The 12,955-nt window shown below is 32.7% G+C and overlaps 1 protein-coding gene across 3 annotated transcripts in view; it reads left to right on the plus strand.

Moving 5' to 3' along the window:
- The window catches only part of LOC105254912, a 183,469-nt gene that overhangs the window by 140,530 nt on the left and 29,984 nt on the right, over positions 1–12,955 (plus strand). For 2 of the 3 annotated variants that reach the window (XM_025406092.1, XM_025406093.1), the window contains exon 6: positions 2,990–3,135. The exons of the other annotated variant lie outside the window; for it this stretch is intronic. In XM_025406092.1, the coding sequence (XP_025261877.1) occupies positions 2,990–3,077 (88 nt within the window). In that variant the 3' untranslated portion in view covers positions 3,078–3,135. Of the gene's footprint in view, positions 1–2,989; positions 3,136–12,955 lie in introns of those variants that run through there. 3 annotated transcript variants of the gene reach the window in all.

Genomic DNA, 12,955 nt, shown 5'->3' on the forward strand with positions numbered 1-12,955 from the left:
TACACTATATCAATGTTAAAAGCTGATTTTACTTTCCTCATCCCCTACGGATTCGCATTCAAGCTATCAATCAAGGAATTTTTTCACTTTTCATGATAAAAAAATACATGATCGATCCTCTGATTTTATTATTTTTCAATTATACGAGGTCGATAAAAGAAGACCGATCGTCAGATAGGCAACCCGACTTACCGATCTGTATGTTGCGGAAGCATTCTGTATATATGTGCAGTGTTGTGCAAGGTACTTTATTTTCAGTACCGAGGTACAGGTACAAGTACTCTGAAAAAAATGTACCTCGGCAGAGGTACTTCATAATATGAATTTTTTCCAGAGTACCTGTACCTGTACCTCGGTACTGAAAATAAAATACCTTGCACAACATTGTATATGTGTGTGTGTATATATATAAAATAATCTAAAAAGAAAACAATACATGTTATTTATATATATATATATAAAGAAAACAATACATGTTATATATATATATATACAGGGTCTACCAAAAGTGTGGAAACCCCTAAATATCTCGGAAAATATACGTTTTACAGAAAAGTGTTTCCAACAAAAGTTGTAGGGTTTAAGAAGATCTATATACTGATTCTATCAGTTTGACCTTGGATGGCGTCGTCAAGGTCAGGTCAAGGTCACATTGACTTTTTTAAATGACACCCCCTACATTTGATTGCATATTCTTATAGCTTAATTCAAGAGCTTTCCAAAACACTATAATAATGTTCATTTTTATTAAGTACTTTGCGAGTTATGAGGGTTGAATGATAGAGTAGCGCCGGTATTAACATTATCCAAGGTGTACTACATGGAGGTTACTCGCTCGGATTTGCATCTGTTGTGTGTGTGATCCAGCTAACTAAGGCAAGATCGATTCCTCAACATATCCTCATATTTCGCTGAAGTCAAATTGCCAAAAAATTGCTCCATAAAACGTGTATGAAACGTCTCGTTAGTTCCTTCATTTACCGCTATGTGACGCACTACATGCAGTCTAACTCGCATTTAAAATTCAACTAAGAATGTATAAAGCTATCAAAGAACGAGCACCTTCTAACTTCAGCTTTGAGCAAGCAGAAATTAATTGTTATCGTCCAAATACAACGTACGATTAATTAAAATTAAACGTTTTAAAAATGGCTGGCGACTTGTCGGAACGTGAAAGAATCACTATCCTCATGATGCGTGGATGGGGTGATAACGAAAGATCGTTCTCTGATGTCGTTCGATTATTTAATGACACGTATCCGAACCGTCGAATTAATAAGTCCACTGTGTTAAAAACAATAGAACGTTTTAGACAAACTGGTAGCGTAAGAAATCGCTCTAAGTCAGGAAGACCATTGTCTGCAACCAACGAAGAAAAACAACTTGATGTTCTGCAGACATTTATTGAAGATCCCAATTCTAGTGTTCAGAGAGTCGCTCAAACTCACGATATTGCTCCCATGTCGGTTTGGAGAATTTTAAAGAAGAACAAGTTCCATCCATATAAATTGCAATACGTTCAAGAATTGCAAAACGGAGATGAGGAGCGTCGTATACATTTCTGTGAAAGAATGATGGCACTAATAGATGTCCGGCCCATCTTCCCTTATCAAATTGTTTTCATAGACGAGGCAACTTTTACCTTAACGGGAGAAGTTAATAATCAAAATTTTCGTTTCTGGTCAGATGAGAATCCGAATTGGGTGCGGGAAACTCACACACAACATCCACAAAAAATAAATGTATGGTGCGGAATAATAGATGGCTATTTAATAGGGCCGTTTTTTTTTGAAGAATATTTGAACGCTCAAAGGTATGAGAGATTACTTGTTGATCAAATAATTCCAGCCATACAGAATACTTTTCCAAATAATTTCCAAGAAATATGGTTTCAGCATGATGGAGCTCCTGCTCATTTTGGTGCAGGACCACGTCGTATTTTAAATGAGACTTTTCCGCTACGGTGGATAGGAAGAAGGAACGGAAATGAGGGAGGAGAGGATTGGCCACCTCGGTCACCAGATCTAACTCCTCTTGATTATTATCTATGGGGATATCTGAAGAGTAAGGTTTACAGAACAAAACCTAAAACCATTCACGAATTGATACAGCGAATAAGGGATGAAATGGCTTTGATACCTTTTGAAACGAATCGTAAAGTCATTTCTACATTCTACCAAAGATTAGCATATTGTCAGGAAGTAAATGGCAGCCACTTTCAGCATTTACTTTAACACATTGAAACACATTTGCAATCGTTTGGTGCAACCTAACCTGATCTCTGTATACACGCACCGCACGCACGCACACGCACACATTTCGAACAATTATTATGATAAATGAGCATCCACAAATTTATTTACTGTTTACTATGTCGATTGCTTTCCAGGTCTTTAAATGCTCGATTGTAATTTGGTTGGGTCTTTGCTTTTGCTGACTGGATCCACGACCGATCTTGCCTTAGTTAGCTGGATCACACACACAACAGATGCAAATCCGAGCGAGTAACCTCCATGTAGTACACCTTGGATAATGTTAATACCGGCGCTACTCTATCATTCAACCCTCATAACTCGCAAAGTACTTAATAAAAATGAACATTATTATAGTGTTTTGGAAAGTTCTTGAATTAAGCTATAAGAATATGCAATCAAATGTAGGGGGTGTCATTTAAAAAAGTCAATGTGACCTTGACCTGACCTTGACGACGCCATCCAAGGTCAAACTGATAGAATCAGTATATAGATCTTCTTAAACCCTACAACTTTTGTTGGAAACACTTTTCTGTAAAACGTATATTTTCCGAGATATTTAGGGGTTTCCACACTTTTGGTAGACCCTGTATATATATATATATATATATATATATATATATATATATATATAACATGTAGTTTTCTTTTTAGATTATTTTCTTTTTTTTGTTAGAGTATTCTTTAAATTAAAGTCCTGTAAATAAAACATTTAATAAACGACATAATTGAATTAGGAGATTGGAAAAAGAGCACATAAGAAAAGATGAAAGAACAAAGGATAAGGAAGAAAATGAGATGAGATGTAGAAGAAGGGACGACTAATGAAGACGAAGATAAAGAAAATAAAACAAAAGAGAAGGAAAAGAAGAAGAAAAGAGGAGAAACAAAATTAAAGGAAAGAAATAAAAAGTATGTTAAATTTTTAAATATATACAAAAAGTTTTAAAATTATTTTTATTTTGTAAATTTAATTTAATTTTCTAATTGCTAACGTTTTCTGTGTATATTAATTATTACTCAACAAGAGTGAAAAGACAAGGATGGAGAGGAGGATGGAGAGAAAACTGAAGAGGAGACAGTACAGGAGACTGGAGAGGGGGATGGAGAGGTGGAAGATGGAGAGGAGGAAGAGGAGGATGGAGAGAACGAGGACGCGTTGGATGGGTCTCTCAGACTCTTGTTCTGGATCTGGGCCTGTTTTTATTTTTAATTATTCTTATTAAAATTTTTATAATATTAAAAAATATTTAAAAAAATATATATATATAATATATAATAATATATAATAATATATAAAATAATAATATTAATAAAATATCTTATCTCACATGAAGTCATAGATTTTAATATTAATTATTTTCATTATAATAAATAATATCTTTCCTTTCTTTCTTCCCTATTCCTATTTCTCTTGCTTGGTATTGTACAAGGGCCTCATGTATAAATATTTCTATGTTACCTACATGGTATCGATATATTACCCACATGTCAAAATTCTCATGCAGCGCTTCACTGCTATAAATCGGTGAACTATAAGGCGTGAAAAATGGCCTCGTAAGCGAGAAACAGCCCAATTTACGTTGCGTCCCATTATTTGCTTTGTCTAGTGTTGTGGTGTGCAATGTATTAAGGAAACTTATAAAAATGGACGGATACTAAGCTGTATAAGGAATAAACTTTAGAAAGTAACATTTTCCTCTCCTTTCGACAGCTGTCAAACCGCGTGTTTTTTCGCATTTTCAAGGCTTCATTTCGGACTCAATTTACGGTTATTTATAAATTGTGAAAGGAAAGGATTAGTATCCGTCCATTTTACAGGTGTGCTGAAGAGATTGGTAGTCTCACTCGCAGCCAATGAAAGAACGAATAGACGGAATAATATTATTTTTCCGCTTTTTATTAATAGAATAAATAATAATAATTATATACTAGAAACCTTCCTTGGTTAAAAACAAACTAATATGTAAAAGATAGTATCGAACTATGTTATAGTTATCGAGAATTCATCTGACAAACAATCCGAGCTCGGTGAAACACATACTCCCTCCGTCTTTTGCCAATCGTAAGTTGGCAGCAGTCGGGAGTAAAAAGGAGTTTGACAAAGTAGCTAAATGTGCAATACTTTCTGCAAGAAATGTTGATGTAGATGAAATTAATAAAAAAGTTGTTAAATTATTAGATATAGCTGATGAACGAATTTATACAAGTGTAGACAGTGCTGTAAATGATGACAATGGCGATATTGGCGAAGCTTTGTTACCAGAATATTTAAATAGTTTATCTCCATCATCTCTTCCTCCTCATGAATTGCGTTTAAGACCAAATTGTATTATTATGATATTATTAATTATAAATCTTAGTATCAATGACGGGCTTTGCAATGAAACAAGATTAATGGTTATAAAGCTTGGAGATCATTTATTGAAATGTAAGATTTTAACAGGTGATAAAACAGAAGACATTATATTTTTGAATCGTGTAACATTATATTGTGAAAATATATATCCTTTTATTTTTTCAAGAAGACAATTTCCAATAAAATTAGCTTTTGCTATGACAATTAATAAATCACAAGGACAAACGTTTAATAGAATCGGTATAGATCTACGTAAAGATATTTTTAATTATGGGCAACTTTATGTTGCTTTTTCACGAGTTCGTAATTGGCAATCATTAAAAGTTTATCTTGGTAATCAACGAAATAATAAATATGTAAAAAATTATGTATATAAGAAAATATATATGTAATTTTGTATTTTCTAAATAAATCTAATAACTCTATTAAAGAATAAATATGTTAAAATAACGTAATTTATTATTAAGTAAAAATAATTTAATTTAATTTAATTTAAAAAATAAATATATCTTATTAATATATAAAATATTATAAATATTAATGCTTGTTATGTAACATTAAAAGTGCTTATGGTTTATTATTTTAATTAATTATAATTATTTTTATATGTATTTACACATTTTATATTTTGTTATATTTCTCTTATGACTTTATATATATATATATATATATACATATATATATATATATACAGGGTGGGGCATTTATCTTGAGACAAGATAATATCTCGATTGGAGTCGATTATTTTGAAAAAAGTTTTAGATAAAAGTTGTATGGTTTCAAGGGGGACATAAAATGGTGTCATTAGTTTGATTTTGAAGAGCCACCTGAAGGACACGCGAAGGTCAGCTCCAACTTTTTAAATAGGACACCCTATATGCTTTTGCATATTCTTGTAGCTCATCTCAAGAGCTTTCCATCATCCAAAATCATAGTTGTTTCGAAAAAAAAAATGTAATTTGCAATTAACAATTACATATTTTTTCTTAAAAATAACTATATCTTTTCTTTACACCAATTGATTCCTCTCATTATTTTGTACATAAAAGTATTAAGGTAAAATAATCGAAAAATGAATATTTTACAAGATATTTTACGGTTTATGTAAAATTAAAAAATGATTTCAAGCCTCATAACTTGGAAAGTACTTAATGAAAACTAACTTAATTATAGTGTTTTGGAAAGCTCTTGAGATGAGCTACAAGAATATGCAAAAGCATATAGGGTGTCCCATTTAAAAAGTTGGAGCTGACCTTCGCGTGTCCTTCAGGTGGCTCTTCAAGATCAAACTAATAACACCATCTTATGTCCCCCTTGAAACCATACAACTTTTGTCTAAAACTTTTTTCAAAATAATCGACTCCAATCGAGATATTATTTTGTCTCAAGATAAATGCCCCACCCTGTATATATATAGGGTGACAGGGAATTTTTGACCTTAACGAAGTTAGGAGTGGCTTTCGCCACGCGCTTACACACTCATCGCTCCTCCCCTTTCCAATCACCGTTTCGCCGCGCGCCGCCATTATGTTACAGTCAGACTGCCTTCGCCGTCGTGTGCTTCTAGCCACGCGCATTGGCCGATCTTCTTTATTTAATTTTTCGTTAATTATTGCGACAATCACAAAACAATAGAGATCCTTCCTTCTTAATTTGAGCCAATCTACTTTCTTATTTCGTCAAGGTCGAAAATTGACAGACACCCTGTATATATATATATATATATACAGGGTCTACCAAAAGTGTGGAAACCCCTAAATATCTCGGAAAATATACGTTTTACAGAAAAGTGTTTCCAACAAAAGTTGTAGGGTTTAAGAAGATCTATATACTGATTCTATCAGTTTGACCTTGGATGGCGTCGTCAAGGTCAGGTCAAGGTCACATTGACTTTTTTAAATAACACCCCCTACATTTGATTGCATATTCTTATAGCTTAATTCAAGAGCTTTCCAAAACACTATAATAATGTTCATTTTTATTAAGTACTTTGCGAGTTATGAGGGTTGAAATAATTTCTTAATTTTACATAAACCATAAAATATCTAGTAAACCATTCATTTTTCGATTATCTTACCTTCATACTTTTATGTACAAAATAATGAAAGGAATCAATTGGTGTAAAGAAAACATACAGTTGTTTTTAAGAAAAAATATGGAATTGTTAATTGCAAATTACATATTTTTTCTTAGAAACAACTATGTGTTTTCTTTACACCAATTGATTCCTCTCATTAATTTGTACATAAAAGTATGAAGGTAAGATAATCGAAAAATGAATGGTTTACTAGATATTTTATGGTTTATGTAAAATTAAGAAATTATTTCAACCCTCATAACTCGCAAAGTACTTAATAAAAATGAACATTATTATAGTGTTTTGGAAAGCTCTTGAATTAAGCTATAAGAATATGCAATCAAATGTAGGGGGTGTCATTTAAAAAAGTCAATGTGACCTTGACCTGACCTTGACGACGCCATCCAAGGTCAAACTGATAGAATCAGTATATAGATCTTCTTAAACCCTACAACTTTTGTTGGAAACACTTTTCTGTAAAACGTATATTTTCCGAGATATTTAGGGGTTTCCACACTTTTGGTAGACCCTGTATATATATATATACACATATATATATACATATAACATATATACATATATATACATATATATATGTAATTTGCAATTAACAATTCCATATTTTTTCTTAAAAACAACTGTATGTTTTCTTTAATATTTTTAATATTTTTTAACACCAATTGATTCCTCTCATTATTTTGTACATAAAAGTATTAAGGTAACATAATCGAAAAATGAATGGTTTACTAGATATTTTACGGTTTATGTAAAATTAAAAAATGATTTCAAGCCTCATAACTTGGAAAGTACTTAATGAAAACTAACTTAATTATAGTGTTTTGGAAAGCTCTTGAGATGAGCTACAAGAATATGCAATGAAAAATAGGGAGTTCCATTTAAGAAATTGAAGGTAATCTTTATGTGACCTTCAAATGACTATCCAAGGTCAAATTCAAGGTCACGAGATAAAAGCTCGGAGTAAGCCCTACAACTTTTGTCGGAAAAGTTTCTTTGTCTGACCCTTACTTTTCGAGTTATTCCCCCGTACCGGGACTTTTTGAACACCCTGTATATATATATATATATATATATATATATATATATATATATATATGAATAAACAAGTCAAAACTAAAAAGTTTTATAATAATTTTGTTTAGAATTATTATGAAATTTTTTAAGAACTATATTATTAACAAATTCAACATTATATCTTGGTTTACGCTCGTGAAGTTAGCCTTTTTCTTTAATTATTATTACCAAATTATTTTATTAATAAAAAAATAATATTTTAAAAAGAATAATTATTTATTTATATTTTTATTTATTTTTTGTAGCTGCTATCATCAAAAGCAATGTTGTTAATTTTCAAATAAGATTTGACAAATCTTATTGTCGACATAAAAATATTAAGATGCAAGGTTCTTCATAATAATTTCTGTATTATTGTATAATTCAATAGGAGTGCTAAAAGAAATATATTATTTTAATACAATCTCTAAAGTCTAATTTTTTAAAATCATTTTGTACAAATCATTTAAAATAATTTGTTTCTTAAAACCATTTTCGGGGATAGTAACTGTAAAATATATAAAAGAATATATAAAAAATAATATACAAATAATATATCCGCTAAACATGTAACTTTCTGGTAACGTCACATTTCGACTGTAATTAAGCAAATTTGAAACGTTTACATGTAACGGTAATAAAAGATTCCGTAAACGTCTCAAATTAACGTTTTATTAGTGTCAGTTTATAGAACGTACCAGAAACGTTGCTTTTCCGCATTTAATTTGACAATTCGGAACGACAAATGAAATGTTTTGTAACGTTCAAGTAACATTTCGTAGGAAATGTTTTTTTTGAGACTTTATAAAAGTTGCTTCAATGCTGGCATTTACTATCCAGCACACAAATATCCGAAGGACATCCATAAGATAGTCATTAAGGATATTGGGATATCCACAGATTATCAGTTTTATGTTCTTCGGACATTCAATAGACGTCCGTAGTATATATTTGTTTATGAAATTGGTGGACATGCTTTAATCCCTAAATGATATCCAGCGGATGTCCTATGGATATGAGAGAGGAATCAGGAATTGTAATTTACATATAAATATTTTAAAATAATATATTTATTTTTAAAAAAATTTTAATATATTTTGTAAATGTGTATGTATACATATTATATATATATATATATATATATATATATATATATATATATGTGTGTGTGTAAGGTCGCCGAGCAGTCTAGGAAGAAACCGCGGGGATTTTAGGAAGAGAGAGCTTAAGGGAAATCTTGGTCACACTGGTGTAATAATGAAATTATTAATACTCGTATAATACTGTATTTCGTATTACAATCACGATCAACCGCGGCAGCACGCTACTAGCGATTATATTCGATAATTGTTAACCGCACAGTGAAACGATATTTGTTGAGTCCGGGCAAAGACTGGCTGATCCAAACCAGTTACGCTCGTGAGACCAGTAAAAACAAAAACCTCTCCGCGCCTTGATCACGCGCTATCTTAGCCAATCACAGGCTGCCACGTCATCTGCACTGTCGACTCAAACGCCACCTCGGTATAGCCTTAACGCTAGAGAGGAAACTAGGGGAATGCCAATGGCGGCGGAAGGTAAGACTTACGCCTTACAGCGTCGGCCATTCCTGACCGCGTCATTCGCTCCGAATGATAACTTAAATCGCAAGATAACACATATAAAATTTGAATGCAAATAATAATGCTTAATAACACATAAATTAGAACGCAATAAAAAATAAAATAAAATATATAATCCATAAACTAAAACGCAATAATAAATAACTTATGTGCTAATCGAAATGCAGAATGTGTACAGATATATTTAACGCAGAGTAATTGGACAAGTGAATGAATAATAGCTAGTTAACTTAAAAGGCAATACAATAACGATTAGGTAAGTCGCATAAAATTAAAATAAACATTGGAATGGATCACATACAGGTAAAGATTAGCATGTCATAAGTCTAAAAATAAAATGTAATCACAAACGCTTGTATCTAGTAAATTATGTCTAACGAAAAATTATGGTTAGACGCTTGCTCGATATATCATGACCTAAAACTGGTAGTGTGAACATAATACTGTCTAACGAAAAATTATGGTTAGACGCTTGCTCGATATATCATGACCTAAAACTGGTAGTGTGAACATAATACTAGCATGTAGAGGCTGTCGGTTTAGCCCATGGCTTCATACGATCCGGTGATAATATAGAGTTATAAAAACGAGAAGTAATGTTAAATCCAGGAATGTCTTGCACGACATACTTGTTCTTGTCTAGAGCTTTAGTCACAATATATGGACCTTTATAGGCTGGTTTAAGTTTTTTATCTTCGCCGTGTTTGATAACAGAATCTCTGACTAGAACATAATCACCTATGTTGTATTGCGACGGTTTTCTATGTCTCCTGTCATAGTAAGTTTTGTTGTACTCTTTGACTTTATTCGTAGCATCGACAGCTAACTTCCTTGTGGCCTCGCGATCTACCTGAATATCAAAGTCAGATTTTGCAATGTCATTAAGAAAACTAACAAGTTTCGCATCTGGATGATTTTGCATTTCTACACCGAATAATAACTTGGAGGGCGTAGCCCTTATCGAGGAATGATATGTATTATTAATTACATATTGTACAGTATTAACATGAGAACTCCATACTTCGTCTTCCTCAACAATTTTTCTTAGGGAAGATTTTAAAAATCTATTCACTCTCTCGATTAAACCGTTCGCCCAAGGTGCGGCTACTGCAACCTGGCGATGATCAATTTTATAGGATTTCATGAAATTTGCGAACTCTTGAGAAGTAAATGCAGTTCCTCTATCCGAAACCAAAACTGAGGGGATACCGAAGTTTTGGAATAAATATGTAAGGTTCTTTATTGCTTCCCGAGAGCCGGTAGATTTGGTGGAAATTAATCAGGTATATCGAGAAAAGGCGTCAATGACGAGTAAAATGTGTTTAAATCCGTCCATGGAATCTTTAAAAGGTCCAAAATGATCAATATGAAATGTTTGAAAAGGCTGAATGGGTGAATCCGTAATCTCGAGCTCCCTTTCGCGTGAATTTACCGCTGAGTTAGCTAGCAAACAGACCAGACAGTTTTCTAAATAATTTTGAACTCTCTTTTTGAGAGAAGGAAACCAATAATTCGTACTAATCCCTTTAATAGTTTTTTCAAGCCCACAGTGAGCCATATCGTCATGGTAATAGCGAATGATATTGTTTTTCATTACGTCAGGTACGAAAAATCGAGATTTATCTATTCCTTTTTTAAAAACTAGGCCGTCTAGAAGCTCGAACTTTTCATTTTCATTTGTCTCTAAGTTTTCTGCTAATGTTTTAAGCTTAGGGTCTTGCAACTATCTGAATAGCAATTCTTTTTCTAGAGGCATTGACGCAATGAGATGTACGACCCGGCTAAGGGCATCGACATGAAGCATGCGACGACCTTCCCGATGAATTATCTTAAATTTGTAATTCTATAGCTTAAGAGTCCAGCGCGCAATGCGCGGGTTAATATTTGCCTTGTTAATAGCAAAAATTAAAGCGTGACAATCGGTGACGATCGTGAAGTCTAGCCCATAAAGATATATATGAAATCTTTCGATGGACTTAACAATAGCCAGCATTTCAAGTTCAAAACTATGATAATTTACTTCTGCTTTATTCGTATTCTGGCTAAAATAAAAGGCTACCGATGCCCATTGGTTGGTTTTCTGTTTCTGAAGGAGAATTCCAGCGATAGCTACTGAACTAGCATCCGTGTGCAATTCCGTCTCGAAATCGGGGTTATATAATTGCAATGTTGGGTATGACATAAGTTTTTCTTTCAACGTTCTAAAAGCCTGACGGGCTTCGTCATCAAATTTAAATTTTATCGATTTGCGCAAAAGAAGGTGAAGAGGTTTAATGATAACCGCGTAATCCTTAATAAATTTTCTAAAGTAATTCGTAAGGCCAAGAAATCTTTGCAACTCAACGACTTTTGTCGGCTGGGGAAAATTGGCAATGGCCTCCGTGTGTCTCGAGCTAAGAGTAATCCCAGACGGTGAGATAATGTACCCGAGATATTCTATGGTAGTCTTTAAGAACAGGCATGTCTTAAGATTCAAATAAAGATTGTATTGCTTGAGCAATAATAGCACTTGTTTTAAAACATCAAGGTTATCTTGAACCGATGATAATGGAATAAGGATATCGTCAATGTACACGATAATTTTATCTTTTCTAATCAAAGACTGAAAAATTGACACAAGACGTTTTTGGAACTCAGCAGGAGCTTCGCAAAATCCGAAAGGTAATCGGAGGAATTCGAATTGACCATCTGGAGTTGCGAATGAGAAAAATTTTGTATGATCAGGGTGTATCTTTATCTGATGGAACCCATCTTTGAGGTCAAGGAGAGTGAATACATTTTTATTACTTAAGCGAGTTAAACAATCCTCTATAATCGGAAAAGGATATTTTTGTTTAATTGTCCTGCTATTAAGTGGACGCAGATCTACACAAAGTCTCATAGAACCATTCTTTTCCCTAACGGGAACAACACGAGAGCAGTATGGCGAAGTGCTTTCTTTAATAATATTTCTAGATAACAAGTCATCCGTAATCTCCCTTATTTGAAGTCTTTCATTGTAGGCAAAGCGCCTAGGTGAATAAGCAAAAATAGAGTCATCTTTTAAATTGACTTTAACAGAATAATCATCTTTAGCAATAGGAACATTTGTGTTTTCTACTTCTTGAAAAACTGATATTAACTGATATTGTTCTTTGACTGAAGCATCGAAGTCAATCTCAATATTGAAAATGAATTCTTCTATTTTATTTGATGTAAAATCGATAACATCAGCAGAAGCAACCTCAGAGAACAAATGCACTCGGTCAGCTAAATCTTTAGCGGAAGGTTTTAACAGAGCTGAAATTTCATGTTTGTTAAGAAAATCTGCCAATAATTAAATGAGAAGAGGTATTATTATTAGAAAAAACGAGGAACGTAATGTCAGCCGTGAAATTTGATAAAACTTCTAATTCAATAGTTGTCGCGACCGAACCTTTAACATTAATAGGAGTACCGTTTACTGCTTTATACAAATGTTCAGAATTTTTTAAAAGAACAGAAGAGTCAAAGAATTCATTAAAAACAGAAGACGACATAAAAGAGACCGGACTTCCTGTATCTAATAACGCTAGTTTATCACAAGGAGTATTAT

The sequence above is a fragment of the Camponotus floridanus genome, unplaced genomic scaffold, assembly GCF_003227725.1.
Source record: "Camponotus floridanus strain SB8 unplaced genomic scaffold, Cflo_v7.5 scaffold132, whole genome shotgun sequence".
NCBI classification, from domain to species: Eukaryota; Metazoa; Arthropoda; class Insecta; order Hymenoptera; family Formicidae; genus Camponotus; species Camponotus floridanus.